The 26,159-nt window shown below is 32.8% G+C and overlaps 1 protein-coding gene across 4 annotated transcripts; it reads right to left on the bottom strand.

Annotated features, from left to right (window-relative positions):
• Positions 1 to 613: 613 nt before the first annotated feature.
• LOC128179715 (uncharacterized) lies at positions 614 to 25,586 on the bottom strand. 4 transcript variants are annotated; one of them, XM_052847253.1, is made up of 33 exons: positions 25,412 to 25,586; positions 24,481 to 24,737; positions 24,116 to 24,191; positions 23,635 to 23,731; positions 23,205 to 23,287; positions 19,763 to 19,940; positions 19,245 to 19,344; positions 18,285 to 18,373; positions 17,703 to 17,802; positions 17,239 to 17,337; positions 16,480 to 16,580; positions 15,981 to 16,187; positions 15,319 to 15,363; positions 13,486 to 13,642; positions 13,134 to 13,242; positions 12,832 to 12,971; positions 12,286 to 12,439; positions 11,901 to 11,989; positions 11,550 to 11,681; positions 11,112 to 11,263; positions 10,496 to 10,592; positions 10,222 to 10,236; positions 9,183 to 9,267; positions 8,792 to 8,859; positions 8,197 to 8,319; positions 7,778 to 7,865; positions 7,254 to 7,378; positions 6,824 to 6,950; positions 6,693 to 6,716; positions 5,840 to 5,946; positions 5,403 to 5,488; positions 4,805 to 5,027; positions 614 to 3,037 (listed from the first exon to the last, which is right to left on the bottom strand). In XM_052847253.1, the coding sequence occupies exons 2-33, from the start codon at positions 24,691 to 24,693 to the stop codon at positions 3,005 to 3,007; spliced, it is 3,522 nt and encodes a 1,173-aa protein (XP_052703213.1). In that variant the 5' UTR covers positions 24,694 to 24,737; positions 25,412 to 25,586; the 3' UTR covers positions 614 to 3,004. The 4 variants fall into 4 exon arrangements, with proteins under 4 accessions (XP_052703213.1, XP_052703215.1, XP_052703214.1 ...); XM_052847255.1 differs by lacking the exon at positions 6,693 to 6,716; XM_052847254.1 differs by lacking the exon at positions 10,222 to 10,236.
• Between the last annotated feature and the right edge of the window lie 573 nt (positions 25,587 to 26,159).

The raw sequence follows: 26,159 nt of genomic DNA, 5'->3' as shown, positions 1-26,159 counted from the left end.
TACATGCCCCGTTTATCGATTGGTCGAAACGTACATGTATGTAAATATATGTATATGAAACTAATGATATTGAAATATTTACACATAAATGAATAATCTACGATCTCTTCTCAATAGCAAAAGTAACAGCCGGATACTCGTAGCATTTGCATAAGATGTATACCGGTGGGTTAAAGCCTGGCTACGGTCTACCCTAATATTCTTCGAGCATATCGTAACATTTTTTTTTTCTTCATATATTTTTCAAATCAGGATTAACAGTTTATTATATTGGAAAACGGACTAGTTGTGTAAACTTTTTTAAACTCCTTCGCGCTTGACAAATTTAGGGTTTTACAGAATGAACTTTACAAGTATGGCATAGGTTTCCTTGCTCGTCTTGAACAATCACTAGTTTGTCTGCTCGGTATATACATATACAAATTTAGGGTTTTACAGAATGAACTTTACAAGTATGGCATAGGTTTCCTTGCTCGTCCTGAACAATCACTAGTTTGTCTGCTCGGTATATACATTTGATATACTTGACCCCCCCCCCCCCCGCGCCTGGATAGATTGCTTTAAATCAGTCAACTACCAATATTTTTCATATAAAAAAATTAAAAAGTTGAGGTATTGCTAATGTTTACTATAGTATCACAGATAACAATATAAATAACAAATTATTACACATTTTACTAATTGTACAGCTTTTCTTTGCTACTCAGAAATAAGTAAACACAAAGTGAAAAAAAACTGAGGTAAGATCAAACAAAGAGATGTACATACAGTGTAATGTTTGGTGAATATCAATGTTTCGCATTAGAGGCAAAGAGAGCAAAAAACAATATACACATGTAGAGATCTACTGTCAATGATTTAATACTAGTTGAATATAATTATGACAGAGTTCACAGAGTTAACTAAACATTTAGAACCATTTTAACAAGTCCTTGGACTTTCAGTAGGATGTAACTATCTATTTCTTGTGTCAAAACAAGTTAAAATGACGCTGGTTTCAAGCGAAATATACACCGATTGCGTAGCCTTAGCTCAAAAGCCTGACAAATCTTGTTGATTTCAAAGAGCCATGACTGAGTGGCCTACAATAAAATAGACAGTCACAGTGCTGTTTGACACAACTACCCAAAGTCCAAGCTCCTGTTAAAATGGTTCTATCTAACTGTTGATAACTACTGATGTTCTGATTTTTGAGACCTGTTAAGCAGGGGCAGCCCTTGCAGGCATTTACAACTGACATAATTCCACATATATATTGTACAAGGACCTATAACACCAGGTTTTTTTTTATTACGGGAGCACCTGAGAAAACTTGCTTTCTTGAACAGGTTTCTGTTGAGAATAATTTCTAAGGACACCAAACATAGAATTAAAGATATGCATTGTAATTTTCTTTCTTTAACAAAAGTATGTTTTTCACAGTTGTTGAAATAATCATATGTGCTTTTGTGAAAGATTATATTCATTGAATAACTATTGCAAAAAATCTCCCACAAACAGAATGAATAAAAAGGACCCTAGTTACTGGAAACCTTCCCTAAACATCCACAAGGTTTGGGCCTCTTTGGGGCTGTTTTTTGAGTGAAATGTTTTGCACTTTCAACTTTACAAATATATTTCATAATAACTCTTCATCAATTTTATGTTAATTTTATGTCAGTTGTCAATTTCACATAAAAAGTGGTTGTACATAAGTTTCCTGTAAATAAACAATGTTGCCAACAAAAAGAATTCATACATATGCATGCACAAAAACAGAACATGCAATTTTCAAAATTTATCAATTATGTTAATTTCACAGAAATAGTATTTGCACACAAGTTTCCTGTAAATAAACAAATGAAGCTATGATGACATCAATGTAACAACAAAGAAATTTCTCTAAAAATGATTTGGCACAAACAGTTGAGAAAATAATGAAAAAAAAACAAGTTTTAAGATGACATTTGCAGTGTAAATATTCACTTCACTAACCTTCGAGTACTACCATCAACTACTACGATTTGAGCTTATATGTGCAAAGCTTGGATTTAATGTAAATTCATGTATACAACATTGCATACAAAACAACTGTTTGGCAAAACATCTCTTGGAAGCTTTACAGTACATAAACAGGAAGACCTATTTGGTTATAAATGTATTGAAGAAGCACTTGGAAGCCATACTATAAACATTTGATACAATACATGACAGAGCACGCATGTAATATCTACAAAAATATATCTCAATGCCACATAAAAAATAAAAATATCCATTGGTTTTACCCATGAGTTCATATTCACAGATGTTCAGTCACAAGTATTTCATTTCTCACACACATACATCATGAATAATGTCAATCATAAAAATGAACTTTTATTGTTTTAAAAAATAAGTGCTGAAATGAATGGCACTATATCTACAATGCAACAATGATCTAATCTGAAGCCAAAAATATCAAAGAGAAGTTGTGTCAAGTAGCTTTTAAGATTTGGGTTGAACACAATTAATTCATCATGAACAATTCCAAGACTGCATGGAGCAGCAGAGAACCTCAGAAATCCACAGATCCAGCTGTGTGAAAAATAATCCAAATGTAAATACATGTAAAAGAATCCATGGATCTTGATGTAAACATATGGATCTTGGTGTATGAATACAGGATTACTGGTGTTCCAATCTAGCTGTAAATGCAAGAATATCCAGATCCAGCTGTAAACAAATGGATTGAGTGGATATATACATTGTTTATGAGATTTCCATTTCAAAGTTTAAATATATGGCTCTAGCACCCATAGGAATAGATATCAACTCAGAATGTTATTGTAAGTCAAATGGAAGTCCACTACTGGAAGGTTTTCCAATTAAGTCAAATTCTCTAGTTGAGTCCATCTGGAAGAAGTTTTGGATAATGGTCCAGAGTACAGCAGTAGTACCAGCTAATACTGGTATTTAGATGACCAGGTATGTAGAGCATTGAACAGGTTATGTGTCAATTTTTAAGATCTTTTTCTGTTGTAGACACTCAAGGTCCAGTCAGGATGTTCCCGCTATTTATCTGTAAATATTGTAAAACTGATTAATTCTTTACTACATTGACTAATTTGTTTTAAATGCAAAAATCTAAATACCCGGTACATGTAAAATATATTCTACTATGGAATTATGCTTGATAAGTTCAGCCAAAGAAAGTTTTTCAGTTCTATTTAATGAAAACTAAATCTGATGCTTACGCTAATATTTCCTCTTTGAACCAAAAAATGTAATACAGCTTACTCCACTTATATTGAAATCGCTTATTTTGAAATTCCCCTTATTTTGAAATAGAAATAAATCCCCAGTTTTTGCCTCTCATTTTCTTTGCATTGAATCAACGGATATAATGAAATCTGCTATTTTGAAATGTTGCTTATATTGAAGCCACTGATCGGTCCCCATAGGTGATGATTAGTTGTTTTTATAATGGTTATGTTGAAGTACTCCCAAGCGGCTGTCATCACAGTTGGTGAAAGTAATTATGCCAGACTGACCGTTTGATATACAAAGGTGTGAATTTATAAGTTCTATTCATGTGTATTTTTATACTTCTTTTAAAAAGTAAAATTTATTCACTGTTTAATTTTTTGTTTTTATGTGTACGGATGTATTGAGGCTAGTCGTAATATGGAAACCCACGGAAACGAAAAACCTTATCTTCGGACACTAAATACGAACTAGTTATGGCTGTTGATAGAAGGACAAAGCCTAAATTCGAAGTAGCTAAGGATTTTTAGATTATCGCGAGTACACTTCAGATGATCCACAAGCAGCGTTCAGCAGTATTTGAAGCGTTTGAGTCTGGTGATTTTTCTCTAAACGTAAAAGAATGCAATTGGAAATTATGATGAGGTTTAAGATAGTAACAAAATGAAACTCACAAAACTTACGGATGTAATTTTAATCAAACTTTCAAAGACTAATATTCCATGTAATCTGTTCACTGTAATAGATAAATGATTACCAAATAATTTGTTCGGGTTTAGTTTTCAATGCTTACATCAGGATTGAACTTTCAAAAATGGCGGGCTTAACGTCAGTCAATATCGCTTATATTGAAATACGGATATATTGAAATAATTTGCATGGTCCCCTGAATTTCAATATATCCAGAGTAGGCTGTATGTGAATTCTATGTATGAACAGGCATTCTGAATAACTGCTGAATGGGTTAATAAATAAACTTAAATGGAAAAGTAATCATTGACTTATAATCCCTCATTCAGAAAAACTGATGTTCTGCTTTCATGATGTTCTGCTTTCATAATTTGCTCAAATCCATTTTTTCATTTGCCTTCATGCTACCAGTTGTTACAGTGGTCTGTAGTTGTTGACTGTTCCAAACCATGATTTTCTATTTTTATATTTACATTTTCAACTGCCTTTGCTGTGATAACATTACGAATCAATTTTGAACCCTAAAACCCAATAACTTCATAAAACTTGAGCGACACAAAATGAGCATGTCTTATAGCATAACCAAAAATGGTATTGGCTGCACAGTGTAGTACAAAATGTAATACATAGCATGTGCTACATAAAAAAAATAGTAGTTTTAAAATAACGCTGTTTTAAAGTGTACAAATTGGAAATAATGTACCGGTAAATATAAGTAATGGTCAAATCTTGGTCAAATCTATCATAAAGCCCTTCAGGCTTTATTGGATTTGACCACGCCCGACTGAAATTATCATCTCATAATACATGTACTCAAAGAATGATTCCTTATTCCTTAAATAATTTGCTCACTCAACACCATTTTTTATTTGACCTTAGACCTTTGACCTACCGGTTGTTCAAGGGGCTTGTAATTGTTGACCCTGTCCCACAGCATGAAGTCATCCTTCTGTTCATTGGTGTATTTAGCCTTGTGGGACAGCTGGATGGCTTTGTCCATCATCTCCAGGACGATGGAGCGCATGGCAACAGAGGGGTGCTGTTTGTCACCGAGATCACTGGTCAGAGTGTCCACTCTCAGCTCGGCCGGCATTAACCGCTTCTTCTCAGGCTCACTGTCATCGAAACAGATACATGTATGGTTCAAGCACAAAACTACAGGCAGTATATTGGGGAAGAGGATAAATAATTCTGTGGGTTTTTTTTTTTTTAGTTTTATTGGATAATAAAGAAACTAACAAGCTTGTGGGAAAAATGTTTTTGTAAATAATCAATTGTAGATTTCTTTAATGGGAATGCATTTCAACTACAATTTCTGATTAATTTGATGATTCCAAAGCCTTCATAAATACCGGTAGAAAAAAAAATTATGTTAATCATTATGACACAAATATTCAGAATACAATGTACTTTAAATGAGAGAGAGAGAGAGAGAGAGAGAGAGAGAGAGAGAGAGAGAGAGAGAGAGAGAGAGAGAGAGAGAATCTTACAGTCTATCATACAGCTTCCACATTTGTCGTCTGGTAGCTTTCACATTCTCATCTTCAAACTCCACATACATTACAGTACCAGAATTCTAAAAGGTATTGCGAAAATAAAAATTCTACTGAAAGTAAAGTTTCTGAAAACTCTTTTTCCATCAATAAATGAACTTGCTGTCAACGCATAAATATTCACTTTAAAAAATTTTATGTACAGTAATATTCTCAAAATATGGTGATTTGAAGAAGTCTTCAAAGTTCCTGCATAAGAGTAAGAATCTTTTCCAATAATACACAAACAAATGTATTCATTTTCTCAATTTCTCTGATACAATTCTCAAAATAGACTCTTTCTGCTTAATGACCAACAATGGAATTAAAACTCATAATATCATGAGTTCTATATACCGGTACATAAAACATGTGTGATAATAATACAGACTTACTGGAGAATGAAATATAGCGTGCATTTTCCCATTGGTTGACAACACCGACACTTGTGAGTTTTCCTCCAATGGCAATTCATCCGTCCTGATGGTGCATCCTCTATAGCCTAATAGATATACGTATACTGTATCATTATATGTTAAACTTGTACTGTCCAGATTTGACTATGCACAAGATTGATACATAAGATGAAAAGACTCATTTTGGACAATGATTTTTTTACAGCCAAAAGTATGACATATTCTCTGCTGACAATCTCTTGGCATAGTTTAACAGTGATAGCACAGGGCTTTCTACAATTGCAATATTAATAAACATCCTATCTTATTACCCATTACATGTACCTGTAATTGCCTGTGCTAATTAAGTTAACCACCTATTATTGCAAATTCTCCAAGAAAATGGTTCATATTCAACCCATATCATAAATTGTGTTTTTGCCATGTCACTCTTAATCTAATTCAAACTACCAGTAAGCCCCCCCCCCCCAACCATTTTTGTTTTGCTTTGTTTTTTAATGGAATTTGAATGATGATGAACTGTAAGTAAAGTAAATGTGTATTATTGAAATGAATATGGGATATGGAGGGAGTTGATATACAGTAAAACATTGATGAAAAAAGGTATATTGTACATGGAAAGATAAACATGAGCTGTAAATAAGACATACACAATTGCATGACAAGTCTCACACAAAGTAACAGAGGAAATATATACATATATCACTGGAATGTGAGAGGATTATTCAAACTGTTAAAAAGGGAATTGGGAGTTCACTGATACAGTTATAAAGGATCAAGATGGATTAGAAATCAGGATTGTACGATTACACAATGGACTTATAGTTTTTACCTTCATCTTCGTCATCATCATCGTCTGAAATTTTATACAGATTAACAACACCATAAACAATAATATGTATATATGTTTACGGTTATATTCGTCAGAATATTTAGATATAGGAGATGTGTAAAAGGTCATACCAGATCTAATTGAAGGGTCCTCCATTCTGACCACTTGTCGTCCTGTTGTCAAGGAGATGACCTTGAAATCCCCAAGGAGACATATAAACAGGTACTCTGATCCAGTGGGCCCAAAAACTCTACTGATCTAAATATAAAATAAGCAGGTTTACTTAAACAGTTCAATGTTGTGTTTAAATTCAACTTTGTCATTAGGAAATATATTTTCATAGTGTCTGTCACCTATACATGTATAACAGTAGTTTCAAGAAATATATCCACAACAAAGAAACGTACGTACCGGTACTATATATATGAAAACAGTTATAAGAACTTGGCTGCAAATGCTTTGTAAGTGATAATAATCTGTGACTTAGTCAAGTTGAACCCTGTAACTTTCTCTAATTTTGTCCTTGTACTTAAAGAATCTTTAACGTATAACTAAACATACATCTGCAAATGTGGTATCATTTCTTGACATCTCTGTGAATTCTGCCTCAGACAAATAAATATCTCGTCTGAAATCTCGCAACTCAAAGGTCTTCAAATCAAAAACTGTTATAGTCACATGGGGCTCTGTAAATAGAAAATATTTCATGGATAACAAATATGGTAACAACTTACAATGCATTATATAATGCATTCGTATTACGGCTGAATTTAATACAGACAAAGCTTGTTATTGCAGTATTGGCAGTGATATTTCCAAATTTTGATGCTGTATCAAGATTAACATCAACAGTGTTTTGAAAAAAAAATCAAATAAAATCTGAATAATCATCACAAAAAGGCATTTAAATAGACTGGAGTTTTACAGAAAAAATAAAATTGATTAAGTTTTTCTTTTGGCATCTTATTTGTTCTTTTTCAGAATTTCTGTGAATACTGGTAATCCTAGCATGAAGTATATTCTGTAAGTAGAATTTTTCATTCATTGTAAAAGAGTTTACTAAAACAACTGAAGATAAACCTTACCTTTTGGAGGAAAAGAGGGAAAGAGTAACATAAATATGAGTGCATCTCCCTTGGCAGTTGATATCACAGACATCTTGGAATATTTAATCTGTCAAAAACACAAATTATTTGACATTCTCAAAAGAAAAAAAAATTATAAAGTGAAAATTTTTAAAAGCGCATAGTTGTGAATTGAAAAGCAAATTCTATTTTTTCTTATAGTACTTTAATTTATTTCAAAATTCCAAAAAGGAAATGTCAAATTAGTAAAATTCACCAAGAATAAAAAACTTAATATCTTAACATAGATCTCTTCTACTTGATATCATAAAATGATAATACAGTAGTATAAAAAACATACATGGGGATAGAATTTTCAATGGAAATGGGGAAAAGAGAGGGGGATTACTTATGAGAAAGCCTCTTCAAAAATTGCCTACCTTTACAGGTTTGTAAACTCTGGTGGCGTACGATGACAACTGGTCAGTAGCGATGTGTTTGATGACGATGTGGAAGACTGCTCCTGTGTCCTTCACCACGCCTCGCGGCGCGTACACCTCTATCTGTAGAAAAGGAATTACAACTTGAGCACTGGCGCTTCTTTCAAACAGTGGGCTTACCGGTATTTACTATAAACAGTAACATGTGTCTAGATTGTGAGAAATGGACATCTTAATATTTCATATGTTACAAGAATGTCTGCTAATTGAAATATGTGGTATACTGTGGTTTCATAAATATTTGTGAAGGTAATTTTTTTTATAGATTTCATAAAATTTAACAGCATCAAGGATATATGTACATGTATGTAGATAATTGTTTTACAAATGAAAATTTTGTCAAGTTTTTTATTTCCATGATTATCTAATTTTGTATATAATGCAACAACAAAAATCAACCAAAACTGGGGTTCAATAAATAATGCTGAAACCACAAATTGGTGTTCAATACATATATAATGATAAACCAAACAATGGGGTCCAATAGTTCATGATAAAATCACAGTATGTAATAAATAGTGTAGAATGTAGATACCAATTTGTTTCCATCAAATTGTACATGCCAAGGGTCACCAAGGTTCATGTTCAAGATCAGGTTCATATCTAAAAGCACAACAAAACATAACCATTAATAAAACAATAGATCTATGTATAGTATGAAACACAAATGACTTTTCTGAGAAAATCTGAAAATCAATTAAAAAGAAGTGTGCATGGCTTCTGAAAAGAGGGATAGGTTTGATAATTAGAAGAAAGTATGAAGACTTGAGTGGCAAAAAATGTACATAAATGTAGCTGCATATGAAAGTGGGATTACATCTATCATGATCTAGAAGAATCATGTACCGGTAGAATATCCTGCTCCTGTAGACAACAAGTTTTAACATCTTAATAAAATTCAGGATAGTGTGCCTAATATTTCTTACTTTGTTTCCTTTCCTGTGCTATTTCCTGTCGCGTTCTCTGGCGCTTCTTGTTAGGCATGGCAGCTGCACCATCAGTAAAAACCAGCTTTTATGAAGAACAAAACACGGTGTTAAAATTATGTCAAGTGCCACACTTTAATCAAACTAATTCTAAGGATGTTCATAACCACTTTAAATGATGTATAGTAATCACCACCTGCAGATTCTGTGTATACTTATGGCTTATCAGTAAATAATGGGCACAGTATAACCATTGCACAGACACATAAAACGTAGATTCCTAATTACCCGGTAATTCGACTTGAGGAATTTTATCAACATGTGAAACTTGGCTTAAACAAAATTTGTATTTTAAATGAAATTAAGATAGTTGCAATTTCACTTCATCTTGAGTGTCAAATATTGGAAGAAGCTAAAATATTTGTTAATACATGAAGTCTCTATAATCATAGCTGGAGTTATCTCTCTGTTTAGAAGGTCTGTACACCTTAAGAATATAGAATTGTTTCTCACTTTAAGCTGAAAAAGAACAAATTAATTTCCCAAATCCACCATTCACCAATAGGACAAAGAAAATGAAATAAATGGCATAAGAAAAATGGGTTTTCAAGAACCAATGACCAGAATAGGAAAAGGGGTTAATTTCAAGGTCATTTCATCCTTCCCAACAATTAATTACAGTTGATGGAATAAGTGCATGCAGGGATACAAATTTGGGGAGAAATTCAGAGGATCAGGCAGTATTATTCCAAACAGCAATGGAAGGGAAACATAATTTTTAGAGTTTTTGTATTAAACATCCTCTCCCATTTCCAAGAAAAAGTTTCATGGTATGTATCAATTTAAAGGAAGAATCATCATGATATATTTTTCATAATTGTTTGTTTTAGAATATAATTCTGCAATCACCATAAAAGAAAATATAAATCTGGGTAATCTGGGTAATAAATCAGGTACATATATCTGAGGGAAATAATAATTGACACATTAACCTAGGGAAGGTTCTTGTAGGGGTTAATAAATAGCGAGAGCTGCAAACCTTCAATGTTCTATCCTGAAATAAAGACAATTCAATGACAAATCAAAATGATATCCATAAGCTAAAGCAACATCCATTTTATGTTTACAAAATTCATTTTTCATAAACTTTTCACATTATATCAAGTTTAATGCAGACTACTAGGTAATAGGCATTTACTTCCTGTGCAATTTATAGAAGAAGAGTTTTTTCCTAATCCCAATTTGAATTGACTTGCTTCCACTCGTTATCTCTTTCCCATTCATATGTGTACTATTTTTACCCCAACTTTTACCTTGGGTTTACCCTCAGCTGGTTGGTACATGTCCTTGGTTTTTGACAGTCGGAATTTCCTCACTGGTTTAAACCATCCAACACTGGCTTTCCATTCTCTGAAATCATAATTCCAAACATAAGTTAAAGAACAAAGGAACACCTATCAAAACTGAACACAAACCAGAACCAATTTTTCATTAGCTATATTCAGATATTTTCACCATACACATATATTTTGACAATCTGAACATTGATATATATAAAAACATGGATAAGTAAAAGTCATATCCATCAACCCTTGAATCTTTATTTACTCTAACTTGGGGGACTCAAATCCTTGGATATTTAGAGGTTTTCCCCTGATTTCATTGAATTTAAGACGGAAGTTTTTATTGTGATGAATGAAAATAAAATCTACATTTTTTGACTGAATTGAGCCTACAGTAAAACACGGTTATAACAAAATGCTAGGGACGAGTGATTTTCGTTATAAGCGTAATTCGTCATATCCGTCAAGTTCACAAGGCGTCTTGTACTCACGGGGAATGAAAATCACTTCCCTGTAAGCGTCGATTCATTATTAGCGAGTTTGCTATAATTGTGTTTTACTGTATACTGATTTGACAGATATTCACCTTGTATACTTCCAGATGAAGATGAAGCCCTCCTCATCCACTGACACAAGTTCATTGATGTTGTCGATGAAACTAAAATGGATGATCCGCGCCTTGTGTTGCTTGAAGAGATCTCCTTCCACTCCTCGCCCTATTATGTTCAAGGTCTTTGACTGCAAGATAGATGATGAGAGCATAATTTGTTGAAACCTGATTGTGAAAATGTTTCTTACCGGAATAGACTCATGGTGATTGTGCACAAGAAATCAGAACAGAAACAACCTCCATAGGACCTCTTTTTGACAAATGATATGTTAATAATATGACCTTGACCTTGGTTGAACAACCTTCGGTTAGATTAATGTCACACCCTGAGGTCATGAAGCAACCTTTACAGTCAATAATTGTAAACTTTGTGTAAATGGATTTTGTCTCTTAAACCATGTGAACATGACTTACTGATAACATGGGGTTGTAGACTCTCTTGGATTCCACAAATTTATGGGTGTCGCCTTCCCCTGGAGCATTCAACACAAACTCCAAGTCGCACTTCAAGATGTCTCCAGACTCCAAACCAACACAGAAACTGTCCTGGAAACATCAAGGCATCCTATCAATCATTGGTAACTCCGAGTTTTAAGTGTAAACCTTAAGCTTGAATATAAACGTTTGAATTTTCTGCCTAAGAGTAGTCATCCATTCATGTAAGCATCTGACTAATAACTCTAGAGGTCCTAGTTAAAGAAAGTGTATCTATGAATGTGCTTTAACTGTTTAAGACGCAAGTAGCTTAACAAACAATATACTCGCCTGTACACCTAGAAATGAGAATGATGGAAAGAAAGATGCAGAGGTGGGTAGATGAACTTCTGTCAAGACTCCATCATCAGCTAGAGGGCCTGTGGATCAATCAAAATAGATAATTTTAAAATTTCATCACATCAACATGTAACCCGTCCCCTCTCCAAAACAGAAATCAAATGAATAGTTTCACGCAAAAAAATTGTTTGATAAATCAAAACTTTATTTCTTTCAAATAGATGTACAACTTTCAATCGCACAGTCTTTTGTGCTTTAATGTACGGTAGTTAAAGTATATTTAAAGCTGCATTGGATGAGAACTAGATTTACTACACACTGTTGAAAGCGAAAAATGTCATCAGACTTTACACCAGGTACCAGTTACTGTGCCTACCTTCTTGAAATGTGAAATCTTTGAATGAGGCATCCATGTCTAGCACAAGGCCCATTTGCTGGGGAAAAACTCCCAGATCATCCGCTCCTAGCCCCATCCTACTGGTGTTGGATTTCTTTAATCCACCCAGCATGGAGTAAACAAAAACACTTCCCTGCAATAATTTGATTATTTTTTTTTACACAGGTACATAAGAATAATAAAGGCCCTATTTGAAAGTTCATATGCTACTTTTTTTTACACGATACATATATATAACATATGTGCTGGTATATGCAAGATCATCAGGAATATGTACATGAACCCACATTCAAATATTTTTACCCTTAAATATCATTAAAATGTCACAAACATCTGTACTCAAATATCCAGTAAAAAAAACAAAACAATACAATGCGATAAGGAAAAATGAACCTTTACCTAGTATTCCACAAATCAACATCAATTGGCATGCCTTGCTACATCCCCCACCCCCACAAAACCCCCCTCCCCCTTCACAAGCTGAATGCATGAGACAGATAGGAAGTACATAAGACAAATACATACAGAGTGAGTGATGGTGATGACTCTCTGACAGTCCATGGTCCAGGACAGGTTTACTATGGGATCATCTCCTTTGTTCTCATTGACCATGACCTTGATAAGTCGCCAAGGGTCGTAGGCTGTGTCAAAGATCATGGCATCACCTGGAACACCATTTATTGTTTACATCATTCTATTATAATTGTAATGGTTCGAACTGATTCAATTGCTGGCAACAGATAATTTTGTTTAAGGCATATGATCAAGAATCTGACTAGAGAATGGAATACTGCATTGATAAATACAATCAATTTAATCAAGCTTACCTCGTAGAGATCCAAATGCCACATATTTACTGTTGGGGGAGCAGGACACTATGCTGATACCTTTGACTCTTTTTGGCATTTTTAGCTCAGATATATAGGGAATGATTTGCTACAATAAAAACACTAATTGAATAGTTTGCCACAAAAATTGTCCATTAATTGAGGTTTGTTTGGGAATATATTATCAGTAAACTTTGATAAATATCTTACACATATTTTGACACCACTGATTTACTTAGTTTGAAACACAATTCATATACAAGTTGCAGTATCTATATGCAAGTTACAGTAAATTAATGTATATAAATATAATATATGAAGTGAGGCATACATGGACCAGCTCTGTACATACCTTCCAGTAGTGGATTTCCTTCTGGGAATACAAGTTGTACCTCTCTTTGACAGCTTTGGTTTCGGGTAAATCGTTGGGGAGGGGGTCATACTTTCTGATATCTACAGGGATGATGGGGTGATATTCTAATACTACGGTGTCCGGATCCTCTCTCTCACTGAGAAACAGACGAGCATAAATCAGATACTAAGTACTGGTTATGATTTAAAAAAACATAGCTTTTATATCTAGTTAAAAGAATATGAAAAAATCATGAATATGATTGTACTTTCTTACAAAATTCAACAACAAAATCTATCCATATGTATGCTACACATTTATGGATTATTTATGATTATGTATTACTCAAAATTTCTGAAGTACTAGCGATTCTCCACAATATTCTCCATGTCATGACTAGCCATAAAACACTTGAATCAATTCTATCAAAGTCAAAAATAAAATTTTTAATTCTAATAACATGGGCTCTATCAAAGCATTAAAAAGTGGATAATATCTAATCAAAGGTAAGAAAAAAAAATTCAAGGATAAATTCTTTAAGTCTAAGTCATGGGTTAATTAATTCTACAAATTACAAAAAATTCTTTCAAAAGCTAAAAAAAAAAAGAGAAATAATCTTTATCTAAACTTAGTAGTTAGGCAACAATAAAAGCAATGTTATCTTTATAATTTTAAAAGCTGTATTTAAAACAAGCAGACAATAATAATTTTAAAACAAACAACATTATTCTGCAAACCACTTGATATGTAAAGCAAATCCACTACCCCAAAAATTCAAAATGGATAATTCATAGAGGTAAACAATCTTGCTGCATTATATATAGACTAAATGTATAAGGTGATGCTTCCATCAATAAATTAATCACATCTATAATCTGCTACCAAAACTTGCGGCTAGGTGGAAAATAAAAAGAAATCAAAAATAATTTCACAAATCTGTGATTTTTCTACAGTTTTACCTGTCACCTTGTCCCACTGTGTATGAAACAGAGAATTCATAAAATATATATCATGTTTATCCCTTTATAATTCATTGATTTTCACTAGATGTGTTGGTCGCATTATAATCCTATGAATGCAGCCACTTTTAAAGGAAGGAATACACTATCTCTTAATATTTCAATATGCAAATGTGCAGTTACTGTAATATTTGAAGATTGACACACATGAACATATCCATACTTAAATACTATAAAACAAGAAAATGATGCTTCATAAGTACTTCTTAATAGATTTACCTGTTAATTAGGAAGGTGCTAAGAATAACCTTTGTGCAACATACATTGTGTCTATTGATAAACCCTTGTTTTTCAAACATGCCATAGTTGTATGAGAGACAGGGAGAAAGAGAAAGAGAGATATCTTCTACCCGATTCCCACTGTTATCTGCACTGCTATCATATCTAACACCCCTATTGATATTTATTTCTCTTGCTTTGTTTTAGACTTCACATATATACAATATGTTACAGTAACATGCTTTCTTGGTTAACATGCATATATACAATTAATAGTTCCAAAACCTTACAGGAAAATACATTTAAACACTAAACATCGACAAGTCATCGTATTTTTTTAAACCTTAACACACAATTAATAATTATTAAAAACATGAAACAAAATAATCAAAACTGCATGTAGAAATATTTGTCACAGCCAAATTATACTCAAACATTAAGCAATAAAGAATATTCAATAAAAAATTAACATTGTAGCACTTTGTAAGTAACAAACAACTGATCAGCCAACACTATAAATGTCTAAACTTGGTTAGAAATCTTCCCGTTAAAACCAGTCAGTATATGATACCTCAATCTGGACATCTTAACTTACAGAACTACAGTTATTTCCTCTGGAATTTTCGCAGGGGTCGGTAACCTTTGTAAAACAAGGCAGCAAAATTCTTGTTACATTCAAGTTTCTACCCCGAAAATCAGAACTCCTTTTATCCCTCATTGAAATATTACATGCATCACAAAGAATGATTTTTACGTTTTCTTTCATTAAAATTTGAGAATTTTGTTAAAAATTTGTAATAAATGGAATCATGAATCACTTTTGTTTTATCAAAGTTTGACTCGAAATAAGAAAATGAAATTTTCTTCAATACCGGTAAGTATTTATGGTCCCTGCAAGACAACTGCTAAGAACACATAAATGTTATTCATAAAGTGTTGTCATTTTGAAAATAGAAATCATCAAAGTCTGAAAAGGATCGTTTTATTACATGTACTAACATACAACCATGGTGAGCTCTGCCAACTTTACTTCATCCATAAGTTACATCAAAACAGAAAGTATAAAGAAAAGATGCTAATGGGGAAAAACCATAAGAAGCTAAAAATCATTTAATCTATAAATAAAAAGATTTATATCAAAAATTCATTTGCATGAGTATCAAAAATTGAATTTTAAATAAGTATACAAAGTTAAAGTTCAATTGGATATTCCATCCCTCCCCACCCCAAATCAAAGTGAATCAGTCTAATCCTTACCTGACAGGTTGAGAGGGAGGAGGCTGTCCTGGGACTACTTTCTTGTCCTTTTTACCCTTGATGTCCGTTTTGGCGGGCGGTAATTTCTTGCCCTTGCCATCGACTGTAGGGGGTGGTGCCACACCTGGTGGGAGCTTTATTCTCCTCTGGGGGTCTGCCTCAGGCTTGAGGGATAAGTTTGCCGTGTGGTAAAACAGATCCGGCCGCCTGGAGAAAGGGGAGAATTGATTCTATTTACAGTGAATGAAATTTTCTAGTTTTTTGTGCCATGTAAAAGTTTGAATAAGTGTGTTTTGTAATTTGTATAAAAAAATTCCCTTCAGAAATGTTTTGTTCAAAAGAACAAGAATCTCCAGGCCTTCTTTAACATTGAAACCAATTTCTAAATGACTTGGATTTAGTACTAAGTGAAATAAAACTATCAGCTCTTGTATTTTTCAATTCCCTACAATTAAAAAAAAAAAAAATAAAAAACTTTGAATTGTTATGTTTTACATACCTTGAATCTCTAGTTTCCTGACTTGTGTAATACTGTTTTGTGACTACATTGTATGCTTTATCATTGGATAGCCTCCCCTCTTCATTCTGTGTTGCCACAGCCTATAAAAAAGGAAAAACATCAAAAGTTGAGTCTACATGTATTAACTCCCTTAAAAGGCAGCTACTGTAGAATTTTACAAATAAATATCGAAGCTAATTTATTCAATGTTTCAAATTTGAATTGTTCATGCTTGCATACTTATGATGAAATAATGTGTAAAAGCGTTATGCCTCATTCTTTGCATTGTTTATACAAGTTAAAACTGAATTGAAAATGGCATTTATAAAACAAGTATACATCAACATAACACCCCATACACAAAAGTTGTGTTTCATTTTAATTCAAATAGCTTTCAATATTCCATCAAAAATGGAACTAGTCTTTTCAGTAACCAAACTGTCTAACGGTAAATATAAGCAACAAAATATTGACTAATTTCTCTTGAATTTATTGTTATTACTGTATGCAGCGTTATTTTCGCCCTGTGTAATTTTCACCCTTCTCCACTTGCAAACAGTTTCACTCTGTCTTGAAAGCACGCAGACACAGTTGTGTTTTAAGAGAAATAATTTGAGACATTGAAATTCGCCCAGTCTTAAATTTGCCCACTGACAACAAGGGTGAAAATAAAATAGGGGCGAATATTTCCCTGTAAACAGCAATTGATCAATTGACTGGTTGGTCATTTAATTGATTGTTTTTTAGCCAACAACAAACCTCTGCTCTGTTCATAATAATCAGGTCCACCATGTTCTGTATGGTTCCTGTTGAATGTCGGTCCTCCTGGGCGACCTCCAAACACATCTCCCCCGTCACCTAGACGACAGAAGCAAAACCCCACAGATCATATCCATTGAACAAGTTCATTTCATTGTGTATAGACCCTTTCAAGATAACTGCGGTACTGTTAACAATTTTCTTGCAGGGCAAATTGATATACTTTGCAGAAGTTTTAGTAGGTAGATAATTTACATGATGTATTTGAAACAATTGAAGTTACTTCATATTTCACAAAACTATGTCATTTTGCCCATCTACAGAGCAGTACAGCAGTTACCATGAAGGGGTCTATAGATTAAGAGGGTAATGAAAATGTAAATTCAGTTGGTGTTAAAATCCACAACTGATATCAAAAACAATACATGTATCTTCTATCAGAGTTAAATTAAAACATGACTTACATCAAGAATGATATCTTCCATCAACAGCTGCACAGCCTTCCTCTCTGACATAGACTCCAATGTCTGCTGTCTCACTCTTTTTCTCTGCTCAATAGTGGCACTAAAAACAATAACTTTAATATCAGTTTATTGTACTTTTCAATCCCTGTTATCACTCAAACAAGATCAATGGCAAATGGCTGATATTGAACTACGTGAAATTATGCATGAAATAAATCATTCCTGTTTGAAATGTGACAAATAGGTAAATCAATTTCCTTTGATTAATATGAAAAAATTTCCAGTAAAACTGAAATTAAGTTCCTTATTTGAAATTCATCTAAAGCACAGTTGACTGTGAGAATGGTTACAACAATGGTGACTAGTTGTAGCAAATCTAAGGTAAAATATGCTTATAACAAAGTGCTAGGGATGGGCGATTTTGCTTCGTTATAAGCGTAATTTGTTATATCCGTCAAGTTTACAACATGTAATAAAGTCACAGGTAATGAAAATCACTTTGCTATAAGCTTCAATTAATTAAAAGCGTGTTCACTAAAACCTTGTTTTACTGTATATGTACATGTACCCGGTACTACATACTAGTATGCATCTTTCTCCATCATGGGCACAGCCTCAGGAAATTGGAGATTCAGGAAGTCATTAACTAGGTCATCCACAATGCCCCTTACCTGTAGAGAAAAAGCAATCATTACGTACTCTATGGGTACATGTCAATAGTAATGCCATCATTACGTACTCTATGGGTACATGTCAATAGTAATGCCAGAGAAAAGAAAATATCACATAGTGGATACAGGATACAGTAAATCACACTTAAAACGAAGTGCCTGCAGGGACGGGAGACTTTGCATCGTTATAATTATTTGTTTTGCTCTATCTTTAAGCTTCAAAGTATGTTTAAAACCAAAGGGGAATGAAAATCAAATTCACTATAAGCATCAATACAGTAAATCACACTTAAAACGAAGTGCCTGCAGGGACGGGAGACTTTTCATCGTTATATTTGTTTTGTTCTACCCTTAAGCTTCATAGTATGTTTAAAACCAAAGGGGAATGAAAATCAATTCACTATAAGCATCAATTCATTATAAAAGGGTTTGCTATAAACATGAAATACTGTAATTTCTTTCAGTGTAATTTTTGCAAACTCATGCCTGCAAAAATTTCTGCTCCCAGCAATTTTAATCCTGCAATAACAGTTTAACCTCTACAGAATGATCAAAACTAGAACTGTCCAAGAAAGACTATAACTGGCCATTCAACTTCTTTTGGATAAATGCCATTTCGATGATAATGTAACCTTTATCGAATGATATATAAGGGTCATGAGACACACTTAGATCAAAAACAGCCTTTATGATAAGTAAGAGCCTCTAATGTTTCTTGAAAAAGTTAAGGACCTAACATGAAAGTGGGGAAATGAGAGGCAAAAAGATAAACCGACAGGGTATATAACAAAACATGTTTCACAAAGTGTTCACTTAATTAGGGTAAATAATAAACAAAAAAGTCCCCTATTGATCATTTTGTCTTGCCTACCATAAAATAGCCCTTCATTTGATGAGGTAGGTAGGTCTGGATACCCATTTCCCCACGGTAAGGCTTCTCATAAGACACATAATGTTTCTGAACATCTTGACTAAAAAAAAAAAAAAATTTAATTCATATAGATGTAAACGTAAATTCAAAGACTGTATTGTCACATAAATGTATATACACACATACAGTTGAACTTCAATATCTTGAACAACAATGTCTCGAATACAATTGAACTACAGAGGGATTTTGGAGCACCTGTGTATACCACTTATATTTTTAATAAGTATTTTTCTCTTATATCTCGAATCCTCCTATTTATCTTGAAGTTTTTTTCTCAGTAGTTACATGTAGTTCAAGATAACCAGGTTTGACTGTATTTATACAAATCCAATAGACATATCTATCAGGTATTTCATGTTGTAGGCAAAATTGTTAAGCCACAATACACCACAATTTCTGGAGCATCACTTCTGCTAAAAATGTGGACATTATAATTCCACATAAGAACATCTACTTACCGGAGCTGTGCTATCCTGTCCATGGTTTCCGGGAGCGTGTTAATCGTGTTCTGGACATAGGAGTCCACGCTGTATTCCTTGCCGTCGTTGTACCGCGGGGTCCGAACACTCATTCTGCTGTGAGGATCGGCCATCTTGTTTGACCTGTAGTGGTAGTCTGGCTCACTCATGGAACTATCTGCAAAATTAAAACAAAGCTTTCAAAGTTAGGAAATACATTCATATTTAGCTTAGTATATTACAAAAGTAAAACCACAAAAAACTTCAACAAACACTTTGGTATATATATCAGAAGTAATCTTAAAACGGAGAATAAAATCCAAATTAATTCATTTTCGAGTTAGTAGAAGTTCCAAAAAAAAAAAATCAGCTAGTACATAAACTAACTTTATTCATTTAAAGCATTAATTATCTAAAGTTAAAGACCAGTATAAATAGAATATATTAAGTAAATATGTTACTCATGAAGTACTAGTATATACCGGGGGTTAGTACATGTACTATGTCCAATATCTATTTTCCTTAAATGATATATGTTTGCATGTTTGCAAAGAGACACTAAGCGGTATTGATCTTCAATTAACAATCAATAAATGGAGAGATATTCTTGTAAAGCCAGTATTGGATAGTTTTGGGGAATTCGACTTAAGGTGTCACTTGACAAGATAAATTCTCTTTCTGGCTGACCAAGGGCATTAATACATGCTTGTAGTTACTGATGTTTTCAGGGGGGGGGGGGGCACAGGTAAATTAAAAAGGTTGATTGATTCTACCATGTAGTGTGCATGAGTAGAGCTCGGAATAACTTTGATAAATACAACACTCTTTATTTAACACAAGAATGTTTGTTTGATTGTTTTATATCTGCAATGATCATTAAACTTTGAATCATGATGAATTAAAATTTGATTCAAATTTATAAATAGTTCCCCATTTCCTACAGTACTTGCTTGTTTTATAAAAAAAGAACCGACTAGAATGCTGAATGACAAGAAAATGACAAGATGAAAGAGAGTAAAAAAAAATGTGACTCTTTGCCTCCCTCCTCCAGCCCCCTGAAATGAAAAAACTATTAAACAACAATGGAATAAAACTAGGGACAGTTGTTGTTATTTGGTTCATCACACAAGGAGAATTCTATATCAAAAAGTTTCTAAAGAAAATAAATTGATTTCTAGTTCTACGCTTATCTGTAACCTCTTTTCTAATAACTTGGATTTAAATCCTATAGAAATTTTATAAATAAAATTTTGATTTACTCAATGGGGCCTATATAACCATCAAAAGAGTCTCCGTAGATCTATATATGTAAATTTTGTATCTACTCAACGGTATGAATTTAATTACAACCACAGCAATAGGGTTTTTACCCTTAACATTTAATGAAAAATGAGTCCTTTGTCAAAAGACATAAAACTTGGTATTCAGTAGTAAAACGAGGAGATTTAAATTAAATTCAATAGAGATATATTTGGATAACAAGAAATATTCATTTCTTGGCCTCACGTCATGATATGATAATTTTTAAGTAGACATCTTGAAATCTTCCTTCAGTAGTTAGCAACACCTCACGAAAAATAACCATGACAAATATTCCCCAATAACCATCAATTCGCCAAACTTGAGTACTCAGGCCTCCAATATATTTGACAGGTCTTTAAAACATGTCTGTGTTGGGACCATCAATATCAAATTGAATTCTTTAAGTAAGAGGGATGTTACCATTAGATATCACAGCTAGCTGTCATGGAGAATAAATCCATTTTAATCTTGAATACACAATGCTGTAAAATTCATATAAAAGGAGATTACAAGCTCTTGTCATCTCTCCCCCAAAATTAACCCAATATATATCTTCATTCTTTCATTTCAACTTTTTATAAAATTGAAGTTAATCCAATCTACATTATTTAATAAAGTGAATATCATCTGATTGCCCTTTTCCCTCTCTACCTTTTACCGTAATATTCTTCTCTTTAAATTGTTTTAAAATACTTATACAGTCTTTATTCTTATTTTAACAACTTTCACATATACTGAAGAAAAATATAACACCAGAGACCCTTTCTTGTCTAATTGCTTTATTTTGTATAAAATAACAAGAAATCAATGAATAAATAGAGATGATTTATGAATGAAGATGTGTGAACACAGAGTGATATTGAAAACATCATCTAGCTATTACGAACCAACGGCCTGTGAATAAATGCGGTGACAGAAAAAATGGTAGAAAGGATCTACTGTAATTATAAACCAACTTTTATTTGCAACGATTTCATTTTGCTATTTACCAGTGATCAGCTAATTTGAAGCTTCTCATCTCTGCTAGAAACCTTATATAAGTAATCTTAAATAAATACAAAAGATATTTAAGGGATAGTATGTCATATTGGCTAGAAATGTATATTTGCGACAATGGGATTCTCAAGAACCTTGTGAATTGTTCTCACACACAAATAAATGTTGGCTTACGGTGTAGTTGTGGGCCTAATATCTAAATTAACAGTAACAGCAAATTATGAATGACCAGATTTATCATTAAAATGACAAATTAATTTCATTGTCATACTTTCAAATCAAAAACTGCTTGAAAACATTGAAGTCCTTGAAATATCATTGATGATTTCATAAATCTTCAAAACAAATGCTTATAAATTCTATTTTGTATTTGAGATCACTTCCATCCCCCCCCCCCCCAAAAAAAATAAAATTTATATCCAGCAATCTTTATGTCTTACCAGCTAGCACTCATGATGAACTAATATACTTTGTATTTCCTTGGTAATAAATATTGTAATCTAGGAAGTTTTGAATAAAATAAAAATTGATGAAAAATTGTTTAAGATGACTGAAAGAGTTCATATTTGCTAGATATCAATTATGGCTTCTAAAACATCAAAAAAACATTGTTCAGTTTTCCTCTCATTGATAAATACCCTGAAAAAGCATCATAAAATCTTATCAAAGCTTGCAGTTCTCCCTTGATATTTGTAAAAGCTTTTACTAATCAATTTTCCCTCTAGCCAATCAGTCTCAAAACTAAACATGCAAAAAATCTATCAATACAAATACATTATCAGGTTAAAAATGGCAAGAAATATTTTTCAAGGAAAAATAGTGAGTTGACATGCAATGCGTAACTGTGCAAATATGAAGCATACATTAGATCCTCAATATTTTGAGGGTCCAACACGAATTGAGAACACAGCACTCAACATGCAACATGAAACAGACAGATTAGCACCAAGCACAAAGTGTATTTCATACACCTACTACCAGTTCTTGAACAACGGACATGCAACATATCTGACCCTTTTCCCATTTTTGTAGCGGGGCCGTTCCCATGGTAATGGTGTTAGTATAGGTGACTCGTATCGACGATACAGTCCCATACCCTTCAAAAACGAAATAACATCGAGTTCATTTTTATTTTCACCCTTACCCGCGGGAGAGAGGAGAGCACGCCTTTGCTCCCGAATTCTGTCTCGAGCCATCTGTAACCTTTCTCTCTCTTTCAGCAAGTATCTAAAAGAAACAACATCAATTGAAATTATATAATGCCAAGTTTAATAGGTTTTTTTCCCCTCCACCCCTTTAAAATGCAATTTGGGGTTCTATTTAAGGCAATAGATACACACTGTATCTAGATTTTAATTAAAGCATGAAAAAATCAGGACTACAGGCAAAATTGTACCACCACCTCTTTATCCCCTGGATGTTTTAACATAAACCTCATGTTGAGTTTATGTTAACTTAAAATCTAACACAAAAATATCAAATGCTATAAATATCAAATAAAGATTTAATAACTAAAACTTTTTTATGATTGACTCTACTTTCATCTCTTCATTGTCATGATTAAGATTCCTTACTTTGTTTCCAGTTCCTTTTCTTGCTGTTTCATAGAGAATTCTTTTGTTCGTTTAGCCATCACTGTTTCTAAAACTCTGGGGCTGGCTGGGGATTTTACTGTAAAGATGATAGAAGAGGATAAATACATGCATTATTAAAACAATAAGATTTCCATTCACTGTCATTTAATCTGGTTTGGCCAGTTTTCAAAATGATATGCAACAAATAACATGAACAAAATTTGCTGGAGGCAGTACATTTATTCCCAGTTCCCATTTAAAAGAAAATGTCCTTTCTATCAGTAAAGAATGATTTTAAGAAGCTGACAAGTCATAATATTTAAATTTTCAAGGTAATATCATAAGTTTGTATCACCAAATTGGTACTTGCTCAAAGACATACACATGTATAGGGGCTAATAAATTTATGTAAAACAATTTTTCTCAAGAGTTTTTATGACAATAAACAGTTTTAAGAATCAAAATGCATAAATTTAATTACCAAAATTTCTTCCTTTATCATCGCCATAAATACGCTCTATTTCATCTGTCAGTATGTTTTTCTTGTTGTACTTTTCCTAAAAAAAAATGAATTATAAAAGTAAGACAAAAAAAAGATGTCATTACCTAAGTCACATATATACCCATGAACAAGACAATTGGGTTTTCAAGTCTCAAAATTCACACTAAAAAATTTGTTTTAATGAGATGAAAAAAAGAAAAAATAGTTGTTCACATGTTGTTGTTATCTTTATTATACATGCAAATGAAAAGTAACTTTGTAAATTAAAAAAAGAGCAGAAAAAAATATTCATATAAGGCACTGACTTTTAGTCTATTACAATGCATTATAGTGTCACAACTAACCAGCAGCTTTTCTTGATGTTTTCTCTGGTTTTTATCCTGATTTTTGGATAACTTTTCTATCAGTTCTTTCCTCTTCATCTGGTCATTTTCCAGTCTCTCTATCTGCCGCTGTAATGCCTCCACTTTCTTTTCTCCCAGCACCCCTCGGTCCACCGGCATGGGGACAAACACCGCACTCGGTGATCTTGAGTCCTGATAATAGCGGCGAGACATTTCTTTGTCGTCTTTATTGCTTATTGTTTTGAGGCATTTTGATTCTGTAAAATAAATTGCCATAATTGTAATATTCTAAAAATAGTGAAATTAAAGTTTCCAACATTAACAAATGTCCCTTTGCACTTTGCAGTAAAGACTTCGAAAATTTGTATTGAACTGCATTCATAAATTTTATTTAGATCCATCAATTAACATGGTGTTGGTTTATACGCTGTGTTAACTCAAATTTCCTTTAATTAACATCTGACATCTAACTAATAAATAATAAATCTGAAACATTATTTCAGTTTCTAATAAAACAGCTCTTAATATTAATAATGAGATCCCACACTATATGTACAAAAAAGTATTAATTAGTCTATTATATATGCTGTTGGGAAGATATATAAGTATTTCTCAGAGAGAGAGAGAGAGAGAGAGAGAGAGAGAGAGAGAGAGAGAGAGAGAGAGAGGGGGTCCTCCTAAATCAGTAAAATGTAAAAATGGACTTTTATCATATTTATTCCAAATTGGTTTTTTTAAATATCTATTTCTAATTTTATAAATTTTATGGCAATATTCCTGAAAAATATAATTCATCTTTTATTGAGAGAATCGTCTTCATCAATTTCAATTAATATTGAGTTTGTTCCTTTCAAATTCATTGTGAATGGAAAGTAGGCCACTTTACCATGTTTACGCACAATTGTCAAAATTTAGAACTAATCCCACTCACCGTTAAACTTATTAGCATGAAACGTATTTCACATTTAATAATCCATAGTATCACACTTCATTCAAAATCCATTTGTTCAATGTCTTTCCAAGTAATCAGTTTATTTATCAAACTATCCAAATGAAAGCACTTGGTCCGCCATATTTATACAAATCTTGCTCCTTGGCAAAATGACCAAACGTTCTCTTAAGGAACGCAAGAGTTAGCAAAGGGGGGTAATTCAGAATTAAAAAAAAAAAACCCAACTTTCTATAGTCACTTTCACAAATCATCCCATTACATACGAATTTTTGCTTTTTCGGTTTATTCTTTTATTTGTATTAATAATTTTACAATTTAAACTATATATTTATCTGCCATTTGCACAAATATTAACAAAAGATATCAGTATGTGAGATACACTTCAAAGTTTTCCCCATTGAAAAATAAATTAATTATACACTTGCATGTATTATGAAAAATTCCTATGTTCTAACTCTTTATTAGCAGACAGTATCTTGAAAGGGAATCATTAAAATAATAAACTAGCAAGGTATGAGGTGTTAAGTACTGTCAACACTCCGACATTCTTAAAGTATGATCCTCTCCCATTTAAGAAGCTGCAGGGATCTATGTACAGTGCTGATAGTGTCTTGAAATAATGAGTTATTAACCTAGAAGGTAGTCTATATATGACTAGTAAAATATCTTTCTTTCTGGCCTATTTTCAGTTTTTAGGTACAACGAAGCCCATATAAACAATGTTTGA

Source organism: Crassostrea angulata, chromosome 4 (assembly GCF_025612915.1).
Source record: "Crassostrea angulata isolate pt1a10 chromosome 4, ASM2561291v2, whole genome shotgun sequence".
Classification (NCBI taxonomy): Eukaryota; Metazoa; Mollusca; class Bivalvia; order Ostreida; family Ostreidae; genus Magallana; species Magallana angulata.
Note: the sequence above shows the minus strand (reverse complement) of the source record. Positions and strands in the feature narration are given on the sequence as shown.